We start from the raw sequence: 22,318 nt of genomic DNA, 5'->3' as shown, positions 1-22,318 counted from the left end.
AAAAGTCATACTTTTCAAAGGTTGGTATATTTAATAAGCAATTACATTGTTATTCTTGTACAACTTTACACTTACAAAACAGGTACATCCATCAATTGTACAGTATGTAAATGTATCACGTCTGAGGAATGATCTTTATAGGACTCCCTGGCACATTTGTAACAGTTTTTTTTTTCTTTACACAGTATTTACATATCTCAACGGAAATGGCGCCTGGACATTGCAGGCTGTCTTAAGTGTGCTTCTGTGGATTTGGTGCAGGGTGTTCCCAGCACCTGCTGGCATGGAAAAGGGCAGAACGTTCTATAATACAACCTGCTGGTTTACATCATAAAAAGACCACTGGCCCAACCCTTCATATATTCTGTTGTATGTACAACATAAATATTTTGTACAGAAGTGCTACAAGAGATTATGCAAATGCATAAACACTAATATCACTGTGAGCAAAGGAAATTTAAGTGTTAAATTAGTGGTACCAGTAAGAAATTAATTTGACCATAAATTTGAGAAAGTTAAACTTAGTATTTAATTTGTGCCATGAGTCAATGCCTTGAGTCAGCAGGAATATATTAAGTCTGTTAGGTTGATATGGGTTTGTAATTAACCGTATCAAGTCTGCAAGTCTGTTGTTCTATAGAAAGTCAGTGGATCACGGTCTTTGCAGTAGTGATGTGTCTTTGGGGAGGTAGGAACAAGCCCATGCACAAGTAAGCATCTACTGCCAACTATTAGTCAACATGGATTCTGCTAATGTTACCCAATAACACGTTTATGGTAAGTACTGCATCATCTCATCAGGTGAGAAATCTGAACTCTAATAAACTGTGTTGGCAGGTCAAGCACCTTGTGAGAGTTCATAGAGGCAATCCAAGAAGTGACCTTTCCAACGCTCAACGGCTTGAGGTATTCAACAGCCTGTCATTTGCAGTAATGATGCAGCTTATTCATTTTTCCAGAGTTGGCCATTCTTCAAGCTGAAGCCACAACCTTTCCATGAGCTTCCTGTCCCTCCTGTGCTATGAATATTGCTTAGAAAGATTAGCATCATGTACACCTCATCTCTCTAATAATATAAAGGCACCTAAAGTAGTTTTCAGAAGAGAGTAGTGATACCAGAAAGGACAGAGCAAGGGGTGTACAGTAAAAGGTTCTCCAGCCAGGCAGAGATACAGAGCAGTTATCCAGAGCTGACAAACTGTAAACGTAATTAGTGAAAGTGCTGGAGATAGCAGCAGTAAGAAGTGTGGTAAGTGCAGAAACTGCTTGCATATTTGCCTTATAAGACACACAAAATACCCACACAACACTATACCAACACATATATTTCATAAGGCACATTAGCAAAAGGATTTAGTTTAAAGGTTGGAGATCATGGTGTTGAAGCAGAAGATAAAGTTGGAAGTTCCTTGAGTGAGCAGAAGTGAGAAGAAGAGTTTGTGTGAAAGTGAAAACATAGCACGCTGGTGAAAACAATGAATGGACAGCACTACCCAACCAACAAAAAACACATGTCCCAATTTTAGGGCCTAACATACCAATGCCCTCTGAAAAAAAATTTTTTTTTTAAACCATGTCTCATTGCAGCCCCTATTAGAGCTACACCTTGCAAGAACATGTGCAAAACCATTTTTTTACTATTCAGAAACTAACCAAACAAGGTGAAATGTAGCAACACAAAAAACTGGAAGTGCAGGTGTTGGTGTTTGAAATGGAATTCCTGCACTGCTCAGTCAGTGGCTTTGGAGGCAGTGAGGGGTTCGGTCTCTGAAGGATCTTCCTGAGGAAATACCACGTAACACACTTTCTGGCCCCTGTATGTGACTCTTTCTGCAACACAAAAGACAACAGGATGAGTTTTAATTGCAGGGACTGCCACCATACAGAACATATTCAAGCCTTATTTATATGGTAGCAGAGACCGACTTACCGACTACCTTGTATATCCATTTGGGTTTATCCTTCCACTGAACTCCCACAAAGTATATGGGGACTCCAGTCAGCATGATGACCATTCCCAGACCACAAACCACTGGTTCAGAGTACAGACTAAAGCCCAACAGCACTGCCCAGAAAATTAAGTAGCTGATGGGGATCAACATGTTTACCTGTATAGAACAAACACATTTTCACATCATCCTAAGGATTTCTCCCTTTGCCACTGTAGAGCAAGTCTCACCTTATATTAATTTAGATTAGACAAGGTAAACAATGCAGACTTTCCAGCAATAAGTATTGTTGCTAAGTGTAATTAATAATTGTTTTCCTAGATGTATCTGAATAACTATATGCACATTTGAAAGATAAGATAAAATATTCTAAACATAATGCACCCTTGTGTTTTATGATGTTACTAGCATTACCAGCATGGCCATTTAATAATACTACAAGTAAAATGTTGCTCCTGCAGTGGACCTGTGGTTCTCGTGTTTGTACCTTGATGGGTCTAGTCAGGTTGGGTCTCTTCTTGCGGAGGTAGAGCAGGCCAGCGATGGTTACCCCATAGGACAGATAGTTGATAAAGGACACATAGTTGATCAGGTTGTGTGTGTCTCCAATGCACAGGATGACTATTGTAGCAGTACACTGTGGGGCATGAAGGCAAGTATATTAAATTCAACTTAAAAAGGTGCATTATCTTAGATTTTACACAAATTATCTGATAAAATAAGTGAAAGGAAGACGGGATATAGTGTCTCGCAGCTATACTACTACACTCTCCTGACACTATCTGCAAACCTGTTGTTTCAGGTTTTCGAACTGAGTAGTCATTTCAGACAGGCAGCTATGAAGAACCTCTCAGCAGCTAAAAGTTTGTAACAGTGCCTGCTGGACCAAAGAGGCCACGTTCCTTTGCACAGAAAGATTGGAACAAAACAAGAGCAGCAACCAAGTTGAACATTAATCTGGCTTTCTGAGACAGAGTCATGGTTAAAAACAACCAAAACGCTCAAATCTGACTCAGCTCTGACATTCTTCCTTTTGGATGCATTAACATCTTAGTGACCTAGCATGGTCATGATTTGACATTTTGTATTAGTCAGCCAATGGAAGCATTACACTTGAGGTTGTTGCTTGTTGTGAGCTTTGTTGTTGTTAGGAAACAGGATGTGATGACAAAGGGGTAGTTTATACTCTCACTAGACCATTCAGCAGATTACCTTTTAAAAAAAAAAAAAAAAAAAAAAAAAAAAACACACAACATACAAATTCCTTCCATATTAATAAGGATTGTGCAGTAAGGCATTGTTTCTGTTTATTGCCACCCGTTCTGCTCTGTGTTGACAAAACTGGACAGGGTATGCTGAAATGGTCGTGCAGTACTTACACAGACCAACAGGGCAGGGATTGGAGTGCAGTTTTTCAGGTGGATCATAGCCAGCAGATAGGGTAGGTGACCCTCTCTGGCTCCCGAGAAACACAACCTACAAGCGGACAGACAGAGCTATATCTGTGAATGTTCATGTTTAAACATGTTTGGAGTACCACATGCTTGACACTTGGGGTTTTTTTTGTTTTTTTTTTTTTTGTTATGTAGCGTACAGCCAGGGAAAGGGTTTGTGTGTACCTGGAAGACGTGAACAGATACCCGTTGATTCCTCCAAAGGTGGACAGTGCTACAGAGATCGGCATCACCCAGGAAAACATCCCCAGCAGCTTTTCACCAAACGTCTGGAACACCACAACAAATAATGGGTCAGATTACCATCCTGACATTTACTGACACTACTGGCTCTTTTGTTGATTCATTTGCTTATTGCTTCATCTTACCTACAACAGGCTTACATGAGATATTGACAAACATGTTTCCTGACAAATTTGTCCCTTTAGCAGTATATAAATTACTATAAGCTTCCAATGTATATGCAACATCGATTTATAGAGATGGAGAGCTGCTCACCACTGCCACAGCATTGGAAGCCAACAGCTCCTGAGGCGACATAGAGGAGAAGTAGGCAATGTTGGTCAGGGTGTAGACCAGGGTCACTAGTGGGATGGAAATGTAGATGGCACGGGGCAGGTTCCTAATGATAAAAATAATATTAGAAAAATTAATATTTTAAATGTTGGTGTTTCAGCTTTACAAAAGTAGACTTCTTTTATATTTCTATCAGAAAACATGACATTTATTATGAACTAAAGCCACTAAGTTCATTCTGAATGAGTGACTGAGACATACATTAAGTATCACAGTGCAGGTGCAACTAATTGGACCAATAATGTGTCTACTGTATACAAGCTTATGTGCCGTACTTGCGTGGCTCCACGACCTCCTCTGTGACATAGTTGAGGAAATTCCAGCCACTGTAGGCAAAGGAAGCCTGGAGGAAGGCCAGAGCTATCTGTCCCACTGACGGGTCCTCACTGAATTCAAAGGCCACACTGGGCCGCAGAGCATCATAGTGACCTGACGGCAGGTGGAGAAAAATGAAGCAGGTTAGATGAAACAATATAAAGTGCATGTTATGTCTAATCATAAAGGCAAATTATCATAGCCACATTTTAATAGCTTCACTAGCACAGCATGAGAAACATAGATTTTAGATTCAACTGTTTAAACGAGCAGGTTAAACAAGGTGTTTAAGTGGCTTATTCATGTTATGTGTACTCATGTACACCAGGGGTCACCGGAATCAGTACATTTTTACTGCTATAGCAGAACACACATCAATCATTATATCAATAATACCAGAGTTTTTCTTCTGTCTTAGTGGGTTTTACTGCTGTTATTTTGTACAGGATTGTAAAGCTGAACGTTCTCATTGTTCTGTTGCTGAAATTGCATGAAATATATTTATTTTCTCTGTACATTATTCACAAGTTTTTGAACAATGTTGCTTAACATTTTTACAATTTTTTTCCCCCCATTAGCTACATATTGAGTCCATCGATTAGTTTTTATTAGAACTATTTATTGTATCAGCTAAACTTTTTTTAAAATCTTGCCATGTAGAGGGTTTTCTCTCGCCAAAATGTGTGTTTACCTCTGCAGATTTGGACAAGTCCTACCACTATGATGAGTGCCAGAGCAAGGAGTTTTCCTACAGTGAAGACATCCTGGATCCTCGTTGCCCAGCGAACACTTGAGCAGTTCACCCAGGTCAGGAATACTGTGCGCGCACACACACACACACAAATACATAGTGAGAAATTGCACAGGTATTGTTTGTTTATAAAGGAAAAAACATCCAGTGGAAGTAAGTCTGACTTTCAGTATTCACTGTAGTGCGACTAGCCCTAGGTTGAGTATCACATTATGTACAGTATATGAAAACACTTCTCTTGTTAGTATACAGTGAACCATGCTGCACATTTCAAATTCAGAGTCTGTCGTGATGTCTGTTTTACATTTATCTTCAGTAGGCAACAGGACTGTACATCACATTCCTCTCTTGCCCACACATAGAAGACAACACCGTATTTCCTGTAGGAGGGTTAGTATTAGTCATGTTGTGACGATATAAATCCGTTCATAAATAAATAATCAATTTTAGAGCAACAACTTGGTTTAGGGTTAGGCAAGGAGGTTAAGCTAAATGTGTGTATGTCTGCAGTTCAGATTTGCACTTTGCAATTTTACAGACTGGTCTCATGTTTAAATCACCATTCTGTTAAGGCTACAAAAGCAATGGGACTTTTTTTGACCATCTCTATAACATTTTCAAGATACCACTCAAGAGCTACAGATTAGGACAATGTTGAGGCCAAATTGTGTGTGTGAATAAAATGTATAGACCACATCTTTCTTTGCCCCTGCCCCTGTCTCAGTTTCTTCATCTTGTCTTTTGACTTGTATTCTTCCACTTTCTATCTCATTTAATCTTTGTTTCTCCATTTCTCTCCTGACCTCCTCCTCCCCTTTCACACACAAATGCACTCTCTTATATGAGCAGCACAGCAGTATATGTGCATGCACGAGCATATATGGGCTGGGGGTGTTACAGAGCATGTCATCCATCACCAAGGCAAGGTTCCCCTCCCACCACAGAAATCTGAACAAACTGCTTCCGCTGGCATGGGCACAGTCACATACACACATGTGTGAATTTTTGGCAGGAGGTTTTGGTGGCACTGGGCAGAGCTTTCTCTCCCCTACAACACTGTGGTGTTTTATTGTCACTTACCCCAAGGGTGTTACATGCATTTCCGTTCCTGTGTTCCTGTGAAACCCCCCACCACCTCCCCCAATTTCCCTCTGTGTTAACCCTGACAGGAAGGAGGTGCCAGCGGGCTTTGAATGTGACAGCGCAGGTAAATCTGTGTCCTGCCGTCACAATTTCTATTGAAGGCGGCCTCAGCACTAGAATACTAAACTAATTACTGCTTTTACTCTTAATGGATTCTGATCCCAATTCAGTACAAATTTATCAGGGGGTTTTAACCTCAGGAGCACAGCCCTAGACAGATGGGACAGTGTGTAAATGTTTGATGCACTTTCAATCTTTAGATTCTTATCCATCACACACCACCAGCAGCGAGGCATCTGCTCAGTCCCAAATTCAGTCTGCAGCATGACAACAAGCCCAAATATACAGCTGGAATCAGAGAACTATCTTCAGAGACCAGAAGAATAAAAAGCTTGAGTTAGAAACCACATCTCACAAAATCAAAAATCTGACTCTCTGTAACTGCCAAGACTGATTTCAAACAAGTTTATCTCCAGTATTCAGATGCAGAGAACAGGCAGAGCAGGTCATCTTGTGGGATGACCTGCTCTGCCTGTTCATTTTCATGCAATATGGATTTACAATTTAAGCCACAATTACAAAGATTTCTTAAAATTAGGAACAGTTGGCTGCTCCAACACACAGACACACACACACAGACACACACACACACACACACACTCCTAACCAAAAGCTACTCTTAGTTAACAAGTAAATTGATGCAAGTTTTGTGTTAATGAACTAAATTATAAATAGGACGCCCGGGTGGACTAAGTTGATCTGTGTGCTCATTTTGTTTTTTACAGTTCTGCTCTGAAGCATAAACTTTGAACCAGTGTCAACTTGTTGCAAAAGCAGAAAATGACGAACATTCCTGAATGACAGGAACAGACTTTTCCCACACTAGTGAAAGAAATGTAACATCTAATTGGCTGAGACCTACTATTACTACTACTACTCTCACTACTACTCTCACTACTACTCTCACTACTACTCTCACTACAACCACTGCACTCATGTGCAACACAAGTGGTGACTAAAACTGGCTCCCTGCTGCGTTGCCATTGCAGTGTAAGTTGATGTGTAGCCCTCCAGTCTTAATTTCTTTGTGATTGTTGGGTATGATATGAAGTTACTGATGCTTGTGCCAGTGACACATTACAATGTCTTAAACTGAGAATACTCCATTTTTTTCATAATTCTACATTTATTACAAAGATACAAAACATACCTTTTGCAGAGTGGTGATTTCTAACTAGTTGAGTATATCTCCTGAAATGGGTATACTAAGCACATGACTGTGCTGCTGTGGGTTGTCCAGTGCTCCTATTCTTAGCACACAACCAGCCCACAACTGGACCTGTCTGGTTTTCTCTAACACTCTCTCACACACACACATACACCTGGGTCACTTGTGACTCTCATTCAGTACATTCTACAGGGGAGGAAGGCCGACTCAAAAGTTCAGTTGACAGGGGCCTCAATAAGACTCAGTGCAAAACATCTAATTACAATTAATCCAGTTAATCTCCCTCTCTTATTGAACAACACTGTTACGAGCTGCTCCAGTGTTCTTGTTTCCTGACAGCAACGTACATAATTTTATTTCCTGAAGTGAGTGAAAACTGGTTTTGCGTATTTCCTTTGAGCAAGTTACGAGCAACTTTGCCGATTTTCTTCATGGTGAGTGATTTTATACAGAGCTGTGTAGGCCAAAGGCTACTGCCTGACCTTTAAGTAAAAATACCAGTCCTACCCCTGCTCAGTAAAAGCTGCTATTGGTGTTAATCATCCCCACGTGTCAGATGGCATAGAGAGACAGCTAAGTTTATCATTTATAACACATCTGTGTTTCGTGCTAGATATCTTTCCTACTCAAGAGTTGCTGATAAACTTTCAGACAAGAAGGATTGCAGCTTAAATAACTCCGGGTCTTTAATTGACAACTACTACGTCTCCCTGTGACTGCAGGTCTGAAGTTTGATGTTCTGAACCACAGAGGAGGACGGGGGCAGTACCAAACAGCCAATAGGAACATCAGACAGCCAACCAGAATGTCAGCTGGCCAATGGGATCCCCCTATTATTGATGTGCAAGGTGTCCTGCCCATTTCATGTTTCCATGGTGCTCAGTGACAGGAGCGTCACGGTAAGCACTGTGAAACAATGCACAATAAGAAGACACACCCTCTCATTAGCGGCGTTCACAAAGGCTGGCACCATTATGTAGTCTGACACCAATAGTGAAACGCACACACATAAACTCATAACACGAAAGTACAACACAAACACACAAAGAGAGAATGCTCCTGGCCTAACCAGGCAGCTGTTGTAACAGTCCATCACCAAAAATAGTGGAGGTGTGCATTTGTCACTGGCTATTTAAATATATACCACTGTAGTCCAAAGGTTCTGATTAGATCAAAGGTTGGAAATAAAGCATAGTGTTTCATAAGGACTTATCAAATGACTGACAGGCATCAGCACATTGAACTATCAGTGTGATAATATCTTCGAGTTATAAGCTGAAATTCACTGGATTTCGTGGTTTCTGCCAAGTCTGCCTTGTTTGCAGTGGGTGGTTAAGTGGGATGGTGAGAAGCCACCTTAGTTACTGGTTGCTCCAGTTTTTCCTCCTCCATAGACAAATTTGTCTGGGCAGGGACTGTTCCTGCTTCTTCCTGTGGCTCAGTTTATTCAGAAGCATTTGTTAATGATCCAACATTATTTAGTTTTCAATATTTACCTAATCAAGTGCAAAAGTGCACTGACCTTGTACCTTTGACTCTATGATCAGTTTCTTGTACTGTTGCTCTAGAAAAGTATTTTTGCTTGTTTACCTCCCTGGAGTCACTCTGGGTCTTACACCCAGACATGAAGGTCTTTAGCAACAGAAGGTCTGAAGTGTGATACACGGAACAAGGATGTCATGATGACAAAGTCAGAGACCAGAGAACCAGGAAGCAGTCAAAAGACATGTAATCTAGCAGGTATCAATGCACCAATGGGATCTTCTCAAGTTGATTTCTAACCCAGTTCCTATGGAAAGACTATGAGCAAATCCATCATCTGTTCATGCAAACTGTCTGAGCCAACCTAAAAAACATGGCCAGTATTCCAGCCATCAAAACAAAATAAGTCATGAATTAACATGGAAAAAAAAAAAAAAACTGTTTCAAAAGCTACTTTGTGTTTGTGACTCACATATACAGATGGTAGCGAGGAGTCTGGTAGCAATGAACGGAGGCAGGCAGTTCTGGAATAGAGGCTGCAGGACGTAATTGGAGAAGGTGAGTGCGATCACAGCCAGTGTGGTGGGATACATGATGAGGACTGCACTCCATAACAAAAGGAAACTGCAATAGAAAAACACAAGGGAGAGACGCTGGGCTTTATACATTTGACACTAAGCAGCCCTTTACGTTTAAACTATTTTAAAAAAATACACACAGGAGATGCTGCTACAGGCTGTCAAGGGTTAGCTGTTCAGGAAACAGGCCCTCACTGCTCCAATTCCATCTTGATTTCACATTTACACTCATCCTGAGCACAGCCCTGTACAACCAGTTTCCTGCTGCTTGTCTGTGTACCGCTCCCCTGCAGGAGTTGGGATGCCTCATTAGTTAGTAGAGACTGATGCTCAGACATGAGGAGATGAAAAGGCCCTATACTGTTATATATTAATTCATATAATTTAAACAATATTAAATGTAATTACTTTAAATTAGGATAACTGCTGTAACAATTGAATTTCCACTTGGGGATTAATAAAGTACTTCTTCTTCTATACAGCTAGTAGGAACTGCTGCAGCAACATTACAGTATACCTTATCTGTGAATGATACTATGCAGTGACTTCCATCACAGCGCAGCCTTCCTTTTAGTGCAATAATACTGGATCATTTTTCAACCAATAAAATAAAAAAATGCACTAGTTTTCAGTATTTTGACTTTTTAAACCTGAGCCTTTAAAAAAATATATTAGTGATGGATAAGTGAGGTTATTGTTTTTCATTGACGCTACCTAATGCAGACCATATTTATGGTATTTAAAGACATAAAAACATTACACTTAAATTCAATGTGGGATGTACTACCACAAAGGAGGGATGATGTCAGTTAGCTCTGTTGCATCACACAGACTTTCCTCTGTTTATGTTCCCATTGTTCAGGTTTTGTCCAGGTACTCCGGTTTACAGTCCCAAGACATGCATGTCGTTAGGTTAATTGGTAACTAAATTGCCCATAGGTGGAGATGTGAGCATGAACGTTTCTGTCTGTCAGCCCTGTGATAGACTGGGCAAGCGGCAGTTCACCAATGTCCACGGGGATAGCTCAAACCTCCTAGTGACCTTCTATAAGGTAAGCTAATGAATGGCTATATGTTGGTAAATGTAAACCCTTAGTGTCCTGGGGATTGAGCGGATGGTTTAGCTTTGGGTCGACTGTATTCATTATTTCTTATTCTTTTTTTGCCACATTTACAAAGTTAGCGAAGGCACACGGTGCAGACTAGTGCCTCCACAGCCATGCACAATGCAGGGCACCTTTTGACAGCACAGCAATACTCTATCACATGACTATGACATATGACTATGACAGTCACAAGACCTTTAGAGCTGATTGCTTCCAGACAAGGAGTCCTTTTAAACCAATTCTTTAGGGTACAGACCTTGGACTGTTGCAGTAAAATCCATACTAAATGGGTACAAGTTAAAAAAGGGTGACTGGACAACAGTGCTTACCCCACTAGCCCTCCGAAGATTTCTGTCACATATGAGTAGTCTCCACCAGACTTTGGGATGGTGACACCCAGTTCAGCATAACACATGGACCCAAGGGCACAGATACCCCCTCCACAAACCCAAACAATGAGTGACAGCCCCACGGAGCCTGCATGTTCCAGCACTCCTTTAGGCGAGATGAATATTCCAGAGCCGATGATGTTCCCTTAAAAGAAAAGCAAACATTAGCAAGATTCCTTACAGGTGTATATACATTGTTAAATATGTAATCAGTGAGTACTTGGAGTGCACAAATCTTTGCAAAATAAAATAAACAAACAAAAGCTGTTCTTTTATTTATCCACTTAATTACTCAGTGTCTATATACAGAATTTTGAGACACTTGCAAAGAAGGCATGAGTCAGAGGCTGAAGCACCTTAACAACAAATGTTACAACTATTTTCTATTGACGTGGATTGAAGTGGAGTGAGTATAATTGGAAACAGTGACGTTTTGACATCTCTGTCTGACTGCATGCATAGCATGGTCTCATTTCAGTCATTACAAGCCCTTTGAAACCCTCAATCTAATCATTGTTTTACGCTTGTCAAGTTGCCTGAAAAGCATAAACACAGGTTAATTATAAAAACTAGTGATCAGATTTTACCATAAAAATCAAAGACAGTCGAATTTTGAGCTACCGGTACATGGTTGAAATGCTTTGAGTTCTGCTTGAAACACATGCATTTGTTCACATGTACCTAATTGTAAGCAAGCTCTTACCAAAATAGCAAGACACAGTTCCACTTTTAAAGTGACAAAGATGGTTGTCAGATTTGGCTGAAACAAATTAAAAGAGTCACCTTGAGTCACTACCAAGCCTTTTTGATAATATTCAGTAAATCTTCCCCTATGTGGACAGATTTAAGATTTTAGAAGTTGTTTATACAAAACTGTTGTTTAATAAATTTAAACAGGAAAAAATATTTCAGCCTAGTGAACTTCCCTATTTCAATCACACTACAGCTTGGAAGGAATTAATGAGCCAGTGTTTTCAGGTAAAACCAAGGAAAGGTACAAAAACTTGCTTAAATTATCACAAGTCACCCAAAACAGGTTTTTACCCAGCCAATTAACAAATAGCCTATTTAACAAACTGTCCAGCTTGGCAGCACCTGGTGTCTGTACAGTAACTTAGATTTAAACCATAGCAAACTATAAAAGTCATCTGTCTGAGATAAAATGAACCTGGTTAAGCCGTTTCAGCCTTCTGGCGTGGTGGAGACTAGCTGTGGCTAACTGAGGTCCTGGTTCAACTACTCCTCAGCCCACCAACCCAGAACAGGAATAAATAGAGGTTCCCTGGTGGCTCACTTGGCTAAGGCACGTAATAAGCCACCATGTCATTAGTTCAAATCTGGCCTGGCACTCATGTCGTCGCCCCCACGAGAGAACAAAAAAACTAACACTCATAAGAAAGGAACCAAACAACAGCTGTGCAAGCAGAACATGTTTTGCACCGTCTTCCATGTTTTCTCCTCTCTAAAAACCTCCGGACAAAATATGACTCCTGCCCCCTGTAAATATTTTCACTGCTAAAACCCAGCGAGGCTCAACAGCACAGCTTCCCAGTTAGAACAGCTCTGAATACTCCCTAACGATGCAGAGTGAGAGGAGGTCTGAAGAGTGCATTTATCACTGTCAGATCGGATTGTGGAGCCCAGTGAGATACAGAGCAGTTACATAATGCCTATGTTGTGATTGTTATGTCACAGATTTTGGCATGGCAGCTGAAAGAGCAAAATCAGAGTCCTAGTGACCCTCTGTCTTCCTGCACCAACTGAGAAATGTTCTCAAATTACTGTTCAGATGAATCACCTGTGGTAAAAGGTGCAGCTTCTGTTCACTTTTTAAGGATCTGAACTTACCTTACCAGTATTACCAAGTCTGGAGCAGTGAGTGACAAATAACAGACTTTCTTTCAAAGAGGAACAATCTGCAGAGGGCTCCTGGACTGGAGGTGGGGCTAGCACAACGTGGGAACAGGGGTCTGATATAAGTACATTTAGTTTAGATAGAAATTAATAGTTTGGTACTGGATACATTTGGTTCACTGTCTATCCCTAAGTGTAAGCAGCATTACTACTAGTTTCACACAGTGAAGCAGCAGCCATGTCCACCTTACTAGAGTGAGTTGCTGGATATGAGTAGGCTGTATCTGGTGGGTAGTGCCATGACTCAAGCAGTGTGTACTAACTGTAGAAGCTGTACTCCATCTGTGCTTAACAGAAAATACTCAGTAAGTGGTCAGTATCACTGCATGATTTTGGAACATTAGCAGTATTAAATGAAAATAGTCCTCAAGTACTGCTGAGATATTATGTTGTACACAGAGTTTATCAAAAGGATTTGTACAGCTACTGCTTGCCTGATAAAGACACAGGCCATAGAATGAGTATTGACTGAGACAGTATCAGTTTCTATGAAAGCAGTTTACTTGACCTTGGTTTTAAAGATAAGCTATTAATATGATAACATTGATACTGAATGCACCACACCGCTTCATTTTCCTTTACTTTGCACCTCTGACATGACTCAGAAAGGTTCAAATTCCACCATCCCCTGAGATCTCATTAGAAAGATCAGTTAATCCGTTGCTTGTAAAATGCATTTCCATTAAACAGATGGGTCTGTGAGGCACAGGGTGATCAACATTTTAAATAAAACTACTGTGGAAACCACATCTTCTGCAGTTTATCTAGTGCATTTTCTCAACCGTGGGACAAATAAAGGTTCATCTTTTATTATCTTATCTTGTGTCCAACATGTGGCCTCAAGTCCACATCAGCTTGTTTTCATGGCCATCCTTTGACTCGAGTATGCCGACTTGTAGGTTTATTGTATGCAAAGATACAGTGTGGACTTACAAAAGTCAGGGGCGAGCAGTCACAGGCACATTCCTAATTCCCCGTGACTTGAATAAAAAATGTCCAGTTAAAGTCTGTCATATGATTCTACTGCCCATGTTGTGACCACATACAGTTGATTTACTGCTGAAAAACAATAACCTGCACTTATCTTCCAAGATTATTTTAAAGTGTGACTTCACAGTTGGCAATTTGTTGGATGCAAGGTGATCTTGATCTATTCTCTGATTTATCCACTCTTCCAAATTAAGCTATGTAGTTTCCAGAAAGCAGCCAAAGTATTAATGTAAATGAGATCAATGAAATGTAAAGATCAGTGTCATTAAGTCAACAGCTGTATCCTGCCTCCAGAGGGACAGCGAGTAAAACGCACGCACAGGCCGTTTAGCAGCTGGGAGCGCACGGCGCACGAGGAGCCCTGTGCCTCGCTGTCAGATTGTAACAGCACAACCTGGATAAACCGCTGAGGTTACTGCTAGAAGTGAGGTGCTTTCACTGTTCATCGTAGCCTACATCATAATCTACAGGAAATGGGTTGCAACAACGCAACTTCCTTCACTGACATCATTTGCCTCGGCTGCATGCTTCCTCATGTTAAGTCGCGTGTGTTGTAGAACGAGTGGATGTTTGGTGTTTGCTCTACCGAGTGGACCGACAATGAACTCGAACCCCTAACCCTGCGGTGTCTGCTGTTAGTGGTCGGTTGTGCCTCACAAACACATGGAGGTTGCGCTTTGTCTGACTGGCGTTCAAGTTCAACACGAGAGGATGCAGCCACGTAGGCATGTCCTCAGATTATCCCGACTGATGCAACAGTTTCCACTCAAAACCTTAAACCCTGCAATCCCAATATCACACGCGCGCGCGCACACACACACATATGAACGGTGGCCCATCCGTGCGTAAAAAACCGCTTCTCCTGGTTTGCAAACTGTGCCAAAAAACAAAATGTTGGAGCCCTTTCTCAATAAGTCAAATTCACATCCTTACAGAAGAAACTCTGAACAAAAAGTTCTCCTGCTGTAGCTCAGTCAAATGGTGTGCCATGATACTGTGACCTAAAAACAAAGGAACTGCACACCCGCCACGTTACAGTAGCTGTCGCTCAGCTGCCCGCCCAAAACACGCTTCTCCTGTGAATTCACCGTATCGACCCCGCTCTTCATTAAAGCACCGTTTAATCCCAAAGCTGTCTCACACTCACCGATGATAATAGCACAAGCGCTCAAAAGTCCAATTTCTTTTTTCAGAGTGACTCTGTCGCTCTTAGAGGAGCCTTCATCCTTCTTTTTCTCTTTGTCCTCCATCTCCTCCGCCGTGCAAATATGCTTCCTGCACGCCTCGGTCCGGTCCAGATACTGTACCCTAACCAAGCGCCACTCCGGGCCGCCCTTATATCCTACTGATGAACGGAGGGTGTACGCATGCGCACAACACACGACTCTAGCCGCCACCTTGTCACAGGTAAGGTGATGTGAAGGTGTGACAGGAATGAGATGAGACTTGAAAAATGAAGCACCCGCCAATATTTACTTCCCTTCAGTTTCAGTCCACACACAGCCTGAGGTTGGACGTGTACCGCATATACCAACATAACAATATAAATGGGCAGAGTTTTCCCCATTAAAGACACTATATCCTCATGACCTAAATCACTTTGTTACTGCACACCCAAAGCTAATACTCAAAACCCAAAGCTGCCAGCCTGTTGAAAACTGAATTTGGACGATGTCATAAAAATGAATTTTATTAATATTATCATTTTTTGACATGAACTAACCCAAGATATGTTTTTTTAAAAACAACAGGTTGTGCTTTTCCCCTTCTGTGCTTTTTAATTGTGGTCAGACAGGATTCTGTCTTGTGCTGCTGTAATTTGAACCTCTGCACATTCTTTTGAATGGGGGTCAACAGAGTACAGTTCAGTACAGATGTGGGTTCTAGATTTGAAGAGGCCAGATAATATGATTTAATTAGATAACAGGCAGATTATAATCTACTTAATTTATTTAGTTCCTTATAGTGTTTTACAGATTTTTCTGATGGATCATTGTCTTTGAAAAACAGAAATGTTGAAGCACATACAATAATATATAATGTAATAATAATAATATATAGCACTAATATGGGTGATGAATACAGAAACAAATAACGGTCATACTAGCAGCTCTGTGAGGCTGCATGCAGGCACAGCTGTGTTTTGGGCTAAATACAGACATTGGCATGCAAACATGCACACAGTGACAATGGTTACATGCTGAGGCATTGCAGGAAAAATGTCATAGTTTAGTATGTTAGCAGTAGCAATCTAATAAATAGGATGAATACATAGAATGGCCAGACGGTGTGTAACACAATCATTTAGTGTTACAGCCAAATTATTTTCTTAACTATAAAACAGTAACCAAAACACTTTCCATAATAACGGCAATTATGGCAGGAAAACTGGCTTAAATTTGGCATGAAACACCTCATTAACCTTTTAGACAAACATCTGAAATGACTGTTGGCACTCATTTGGCTGCCGAGAACCAAGCATACTGCTTGAGCAGGTCTGTCTTTTAAATAATGTTATTGGTTAGTAAGGCTCTTTGTCAGCTTTTCATCACTTAATTTTTCAGATAATCTGTAGACTCAAACTAACGAGGTCAAATGTTCACAGCATTTAATTAGCACCCACACTAGAGTTACTGCATCTGATTCGATTTTTCATTAGAACTGGGTAGGTGTAAGATAGGTCAATTGCACTCTCATATAGGTCATATAAGTTCACCATGTTTATGTACATAGTAGCAGGTCAAACCTGATAGATAATCTGTATCCTTCTTGTGCAAGGCAGAGCTATTCATTATAGAACTGTTGTCCCACCAGACATCTTATATGTGAGTTCTAGGAGCCTTACATCCCTGAGTTTCGTCATACTTTGTTTCCTCAACACTTTTCATTTGTAGTTCAATTGCGTGTAATGTTTCGGATGCACCTAGCGGTGTGTTTACAGGCTCAAACTGAAAAAACTAAGAGGCAATTTAAAAACACAACAACACACACTCACACACACCACTTCATCTACATTTTAAGTCATTAAGTTGCGGTGGGCGAATGCTAACGAATGCACAATTAACTTGGAGGCAGGCCTCCCTCTCCAAAAGGAGGCCCCAACAAAAAGAGGAGATGCTTTGTTGGCGACAGGAAGGCAAGTTGAAACACTGGCTTCAGTGTGATGGCAGGAGGGGACGAGGAAGAGGAGGAGATGGAGGGGAAATGAGCCAAAATACTGTGGTGGCATAAGGGGAGGAGTTGTGCTGTAAACAAACACATCATGGCATCCCAGAACAACATACTAGAACAGGGGTGTGGGGAGGAAGAGGAGTATATGCGGATAAGAATGGAAGAGGAAGCGTAAGAGGAAGAGGACATGGGGAACATCGAGGAGTAGAAGAAATGAGAGGATAAGGAGAAAAGGAATAAGGTGAAGATGCAGGGATTGGCAGAAACTTCCTCTGGCTTCGGAAAGAGAGAGATGTCTATTGACCACAAAATCCAGTATTTGACATCCTATGATAAAAACACACAACCTGTGTCCCAATTCAACAGCTGTTCATAAAGGCCGGATACTGTACTGTACTGTAGTTTCATGTAAATGGACCTTAGAAATTCTTTTGTCTAAATTTGAAGGACACATTTTGTGCATCCTGTGAGCCCATTAATTGTTTACTGTATAAAATTTTGTGGATTTCCAAAACACTTGTCTTTGGGGAAGATGCTAGTTCACAACTAGGCATTAGGGGAAAGGAGTCCCAGAGGAGGAAATAATGTATGTGACATTGGATTGGATGAGGGGTGCCCAACCCATGCTCCTCCAGGGCCACTTCCCCTGCTTATTTCCAACTACTCCCTTCCCTACCCACTGGTGATTACTTTGATCATATGTGTTCAGTCATCAGAAGCTGGATTATATGTTAATATATATATATTCTAGAATAATATATATTAACCAGAAATACTCGAAAACACTTGTAAATAACGGTGATGGCAGTAAACCATGCCACAGGCCCAGTGTGCACAATGTGACAATTAACTGGTACAGCTGGGTGAAAAATGGGATGCCTAAACATAATTTTTGATATTTGATTTGTTTCTTTACAGAGATGATTTGAGAATATGCTGAGTTTCACACTCGAGGATTGTCATTGTGAGCATGTTAGGATGCTGAAATTAGCATTCCACTCAAAGCACAACCTTACAGGGCCATCAGCATGGATGTAGACTCTTAGGGTGGACTCACGCTAAACACAGCTGCTTCATATCCTGCCATATCATGAAACAGTCCAGGCCAGAGCACACTTATGTCACCATGATACAGCTGAAGAAAAGCGCCCGGGCACTCACACTAGTCAAATGAAGTGGACTTCAGGGGTAAAGTGTGCCCGGATACAGTACAGACTGTCTAGTGTGAATTCACCCTTAGTCTTTTTTGCATTTCTTCTGCATACCACCATGTGGTACACAACACTGAAGTTGAAGACGGTCTTAGCAGAGTCCTAAGTATATTTATATTTCAGTCAAAAAGAAAAGAATAATTACCTTGCCCATTGAGAGTATTAGTTATCAGCCTAACAATTGTCACTGTTCTTGTACTGCATTACATAGTGGTATATTATTATATATGTACCAGCCAAATGAGTAAATTAATTACTTCATTCATACTTACATTCTGGTGCCAAATAGTCGAAGGTCATTCTTCATCTCAGGCTTTGGGTTTTTTCTTCTTGTTAATAATTGTCAATTGGAACTATAATGACTTTGCAGTCATTATGCTCACAGGTGGTGGTTAAACCCTCCATACTGTCATTTTCTAGTTTTTATTTCTACTTTATTTATTTACATCCATCCATCTATTTTCAATACCCGCTTATTCCTTAACCAGGGTCACAGTGATCTGCTGGAGCCTATCCCAGCTCTCTTTGGGTGGAAGGCAGGGGTACACCCTGGACAGGTCACCAGTCCATCACAGGGCCACATAGAGACAAACAATCTCACACACTCACACTCACACTCACTCCTATGGGCAATTTAGAGTCACCAATCAACCTGACATACATGTTTTGTTTATTTATTTATTTTTAGTCAAATTGGACCAAAAAATAAAACAATGATAGAAGGGGAGACAGAAGGTTGGACAGACCAGAAGAAGATGAAATGAAAGAATGAGACTAGGGACAAGCCAGGTAAGTAGAATGGGAGGAGAGTAGAAAGGAGAGGAAAGAGAGGTGGAAGGAAACAAAAAAGAGAAACGAGGAAAGAGGGACCAAAAGATGAAGGAAGGAGGCCATGAACTCAACACCACTTTGCAGCCAAGGACAAACTATCACTCTCTCTCATTCTCTTTTTCATCCCATCCTTGATCTATTCTTACTGTAGAGCTTCTAGAGTGCCTGTTCAAATGGTTTGCCATACTGCCCACACCACACATCATTTGTTAACAGGGAACCCAGAGTTCTTGTGGTTGGGGAACAGAGCTGCATAGCAACCCCACAGCACTTCCTGTTGGGTCGGGGGTTGAACGGCAGTGCCCGTTGTTCACCGCCGTGCCCCCTCTGCCTTTAGAAAGGCAGCCGGGAAGCAGTTCACTTACAATCAGCTTTGTTCTTCGTTGTGAGGAGAAGAGAAATGAGTGGAAAAGCAAAGCCCCCCAGTTCACTGCACTCTTTAACTGACAGGGACTTTCATACAGTTTAACTGATATGGGTTTCTGAAGGCCAACATTATTAGGACATCTTTTATGACACCTGTCAACATCATCTTTTTGGAAAGATTACACTGATAGGTGAGCATTGCTATCAGCTTTTAGTACCGTGTTTGTCTAGGCAAAAAACTTCTTTCTCACAGGATTTTCTTTCCAGAACATCTAAGAGCCCATTTTCAGAAAAGAAACACTATAGAATGTGCTGCAAATTGGACCCTCTCGGCTTTATAATTACATGCAATGTCAATGAGAGCTTGAGTTTTTATTGCTTCTGGTTAATGTCATAAATGTTGACTCTCAAAAAGTGCAAGAAAGCCTTAAGCAACTGTTCACTTGGATAACATTAGATATTATACATGCAAAATCAATTTGTTTAAGATCCAAGTGTGTGCAAATTGCAACAATTAAAGCTAATTGCACTGAAGTCTATTCAGTTGAATCCAATAATTGCGTTTTTGATGGGATAGACTGTCATACAGTTGGAATCCTAAAGAGCAAAGTAATGTGCTGCCAACTAGTTCTGAGCTGCTCAATAGACTGAATGTCTATGTTGTCAACAATTTATTCATCAGTCTAAATTTGGAAGCAAAAAAACATAAACTTTGATTCATCGTTCTTCACAGCGGACACGCCATAACAGGAGCAGCACAGGTGTAATTAATAGCAGCTATTAAATGGGGCTGTATTCCATTTAGGTGTAGATTTAGATGAGTCTAAATAGCATGACATAGCTTACTGGGACACTTAAAGGTACCCTGTGGAGCTTTTGTGCATTTTCTCCCTTATAATGCATTTGCAAGCTTGATATTTTAATAATTTATTGCCTGTATTGTGGCCTGTCAATCAGTGAAATAGCATAAAATGTGGAATATCATTTAGCCCGCATTCACTACACATTTGCAGTACTGACCAGAGCAGGGATTTGTCGTGGCAAGCATTTTGATTCATCTGATGTGTGTAATGTGCAATTTTAAGAATGACTGTATTTCGGTTAGTTGGAGCTGTTCCAGGACTCTGGTATTGTTTGTGTGTGTTGCCATTTCTAGTCATTCATTCTCTGCTTGCCACTTCACTATCATGTCATTTTGGAGCCTGCCACTCCTTCCTGTCCTGCAATAACCCCTGCCCTTCCCTCCTTTTTCCCCTCAACTGATTTCACACACCACCTGCACAACTGTTCCCCATTTGCTTATGAGCGTCAACATACACCGGTTAGCTTCTGCTGGCTGTTGTTTTCCAGACCTGTCTCTGCACACTTCCTGTTTTTAGCCTTTTGCCCCACACGATTCTTTTCTCAGTCTGAACATCTATTCGGTGTCTCTGAGTTATGGCTTTACTTCCAGCATTTTCTATATATAACATACTGGCACTGCTTACAGACATGCCCAAACGGAAGTGGCCAGTCAGCGTTATTATTAGTTTAAATATTGAAACTGCAAATGATAATTGATAATATATTTAATTCTATTCATCATTTCAAGCTCAGAATTTTGTGAAAAACATATTTAAGTCAAATTTTAAAAAGAGATTAGATTGTTTGAATTGTGGAAATGTGACTGAGTATATTCATGACATTAAAAAAAGCTCCATAAACACCATTTACAGCATGCCAACCTACTAAACTAATTCTTGGGTTGTGTGCTGGAAGCAGTATAGTGGATTTGAATGTTGTCAATGCAGCTCATCCATTGATTTCCTATGGGAGAAAAATAAATGATGAATGATGATGATGTGTTATATTAATGCTCAAATATTAACATCTACCTCCACCTAGTGATGGTTATTGGTAAGTACAACAACAACTAATTAGTCCTCGCAAGCCAGGAACTTTTTGTTTTTGTATAGCCAGGTGGCTCTGTTGATGATAGACAAAGGAAATGATGCCAGTGACTTATGTTCAGCTGTTTAGGGATCTCATTCCTAATTGTACAATATTAATTGTAATATAAATGTGAAATTATTACGATGGACTGGTGACCTGTCCAGGGTGTACCCCTGCCTTTCACCCAAAGTGAGCTGGGGTAGGCTCCAGGAGATCCCTGTGAGCCTAAATAGGAATAAGCGGGTATAGATGATGGATGGATGGATGTGAAAGAAATAAAATGTTTCTGTTTTAAAAGCCTTTGTCTGGGTGTCAGATCAGCAGTGTCCTAGATAATGACATCTTTGACCTAGTTTACTGCCACACCAATATTGCCTGACTTCACCTTTGTTTAGTTGTTATAATACTCTAGTGACATTAATAAAGATCTTTTGTACAAACAGGATTTAGACCTGTTTTAACTGGCAGAACCGGTCACAGTCAAGCAGATGGCTTCTCTTGTTTCTCCTCAGACACAAGCAAAGTGACAAGCTAAACACTACTACATGATGCACACATCCCTGATGTACCATGAACAGAACAAAAATTCTAAGGGTAGCTCAGGGGTAGAGCTGAGTTCACTCAAAGACCATTTCACTGGGAAGTGAATCATAAATCAACACATCGGTAACAAAGCCTTGAGATAGCTAAATTACTATAGGCAACCAAAAAAATAATGTTAAAATGATCTTAATTCATGTTTTTTCCCTAATAAAACATTTTTCCCTAAAGTACATCAGTTATTTCCAGATCTAATTTAATCGTGAGAGACATGACAATTTAGAATATTGGATTATGTTTGTTCATTCCAGCTCAACAGTTTTTTTAATATGAAGATGATTTCACAGTAGGCCTATGAACTGTATATGTTCCTTTTCTCATGATGAAGTGAG

At 40.6% G+C, this 22,318-nt stretch overlaps 1 protein-coding gene across 1 annotated transcript; it reads right to left on the bottom strand.

Annotated features, from left to right (window-relative positions):
* Nucleotides 1–8: 8 nt before the first annotated feature.
* Nucleotides 9–15,228, bottom strand: slc7a10a (solute carrier family 7 member 10a). The gene is made up of 11 exons (XM_026294046.1): nucleotides 15,023–15,228; nucleotides 10,912–11,116; nucleotides 9,371–9,522; nucleotides 4,986–5,111; nucleotides 4,255–4,408; nucleotides 3,902–4,025; nucleotides 3,569–3,672; nucleotides 3,329–3,425; nucleotides 2,437–2,586; nucleotides 1,931–2,108; nucleotides 9–1,830 (listed from the first exon to the last, which is right to left on the bottom strand). Exons 1-11 carry the CDS (start codon nucleotides 15,123–15,125, stop codon nucleotides 1,730–1,732), a joined length of 1,494 nt encoding a protein of 497 aa, XP_026149831.1. The 5' UTR covers nucleotides 15,126–15,228; the 3' UTR covers nucleotides 9–1,729.
* Between the last annotated feature and the right edge of the window lie 7,090 nt (nucleotides 15,229–22,318).

Source organism: Mastacembelus armatus, chromosome 3 (assembly GCF_900324485.2).
Source record: "Mastacembelus armatus chromosome 3, fMasArm1.2, whole genome shotgun sequence".
In the NCBI taxonomy this organism is placed as follows: domain Eukaryota; kingdom Metazoa; phylum Chordata; class Actinopteri; order Synbranchiformes; family Mastacembelidae; genus Mastacembelus; species Mastacembelus armatus.
The sequence above is the reverse complement of the archived record's forward strand: the minus strand, read 5'-3'. Positions and strand labels throughout refer to the sequence as shown.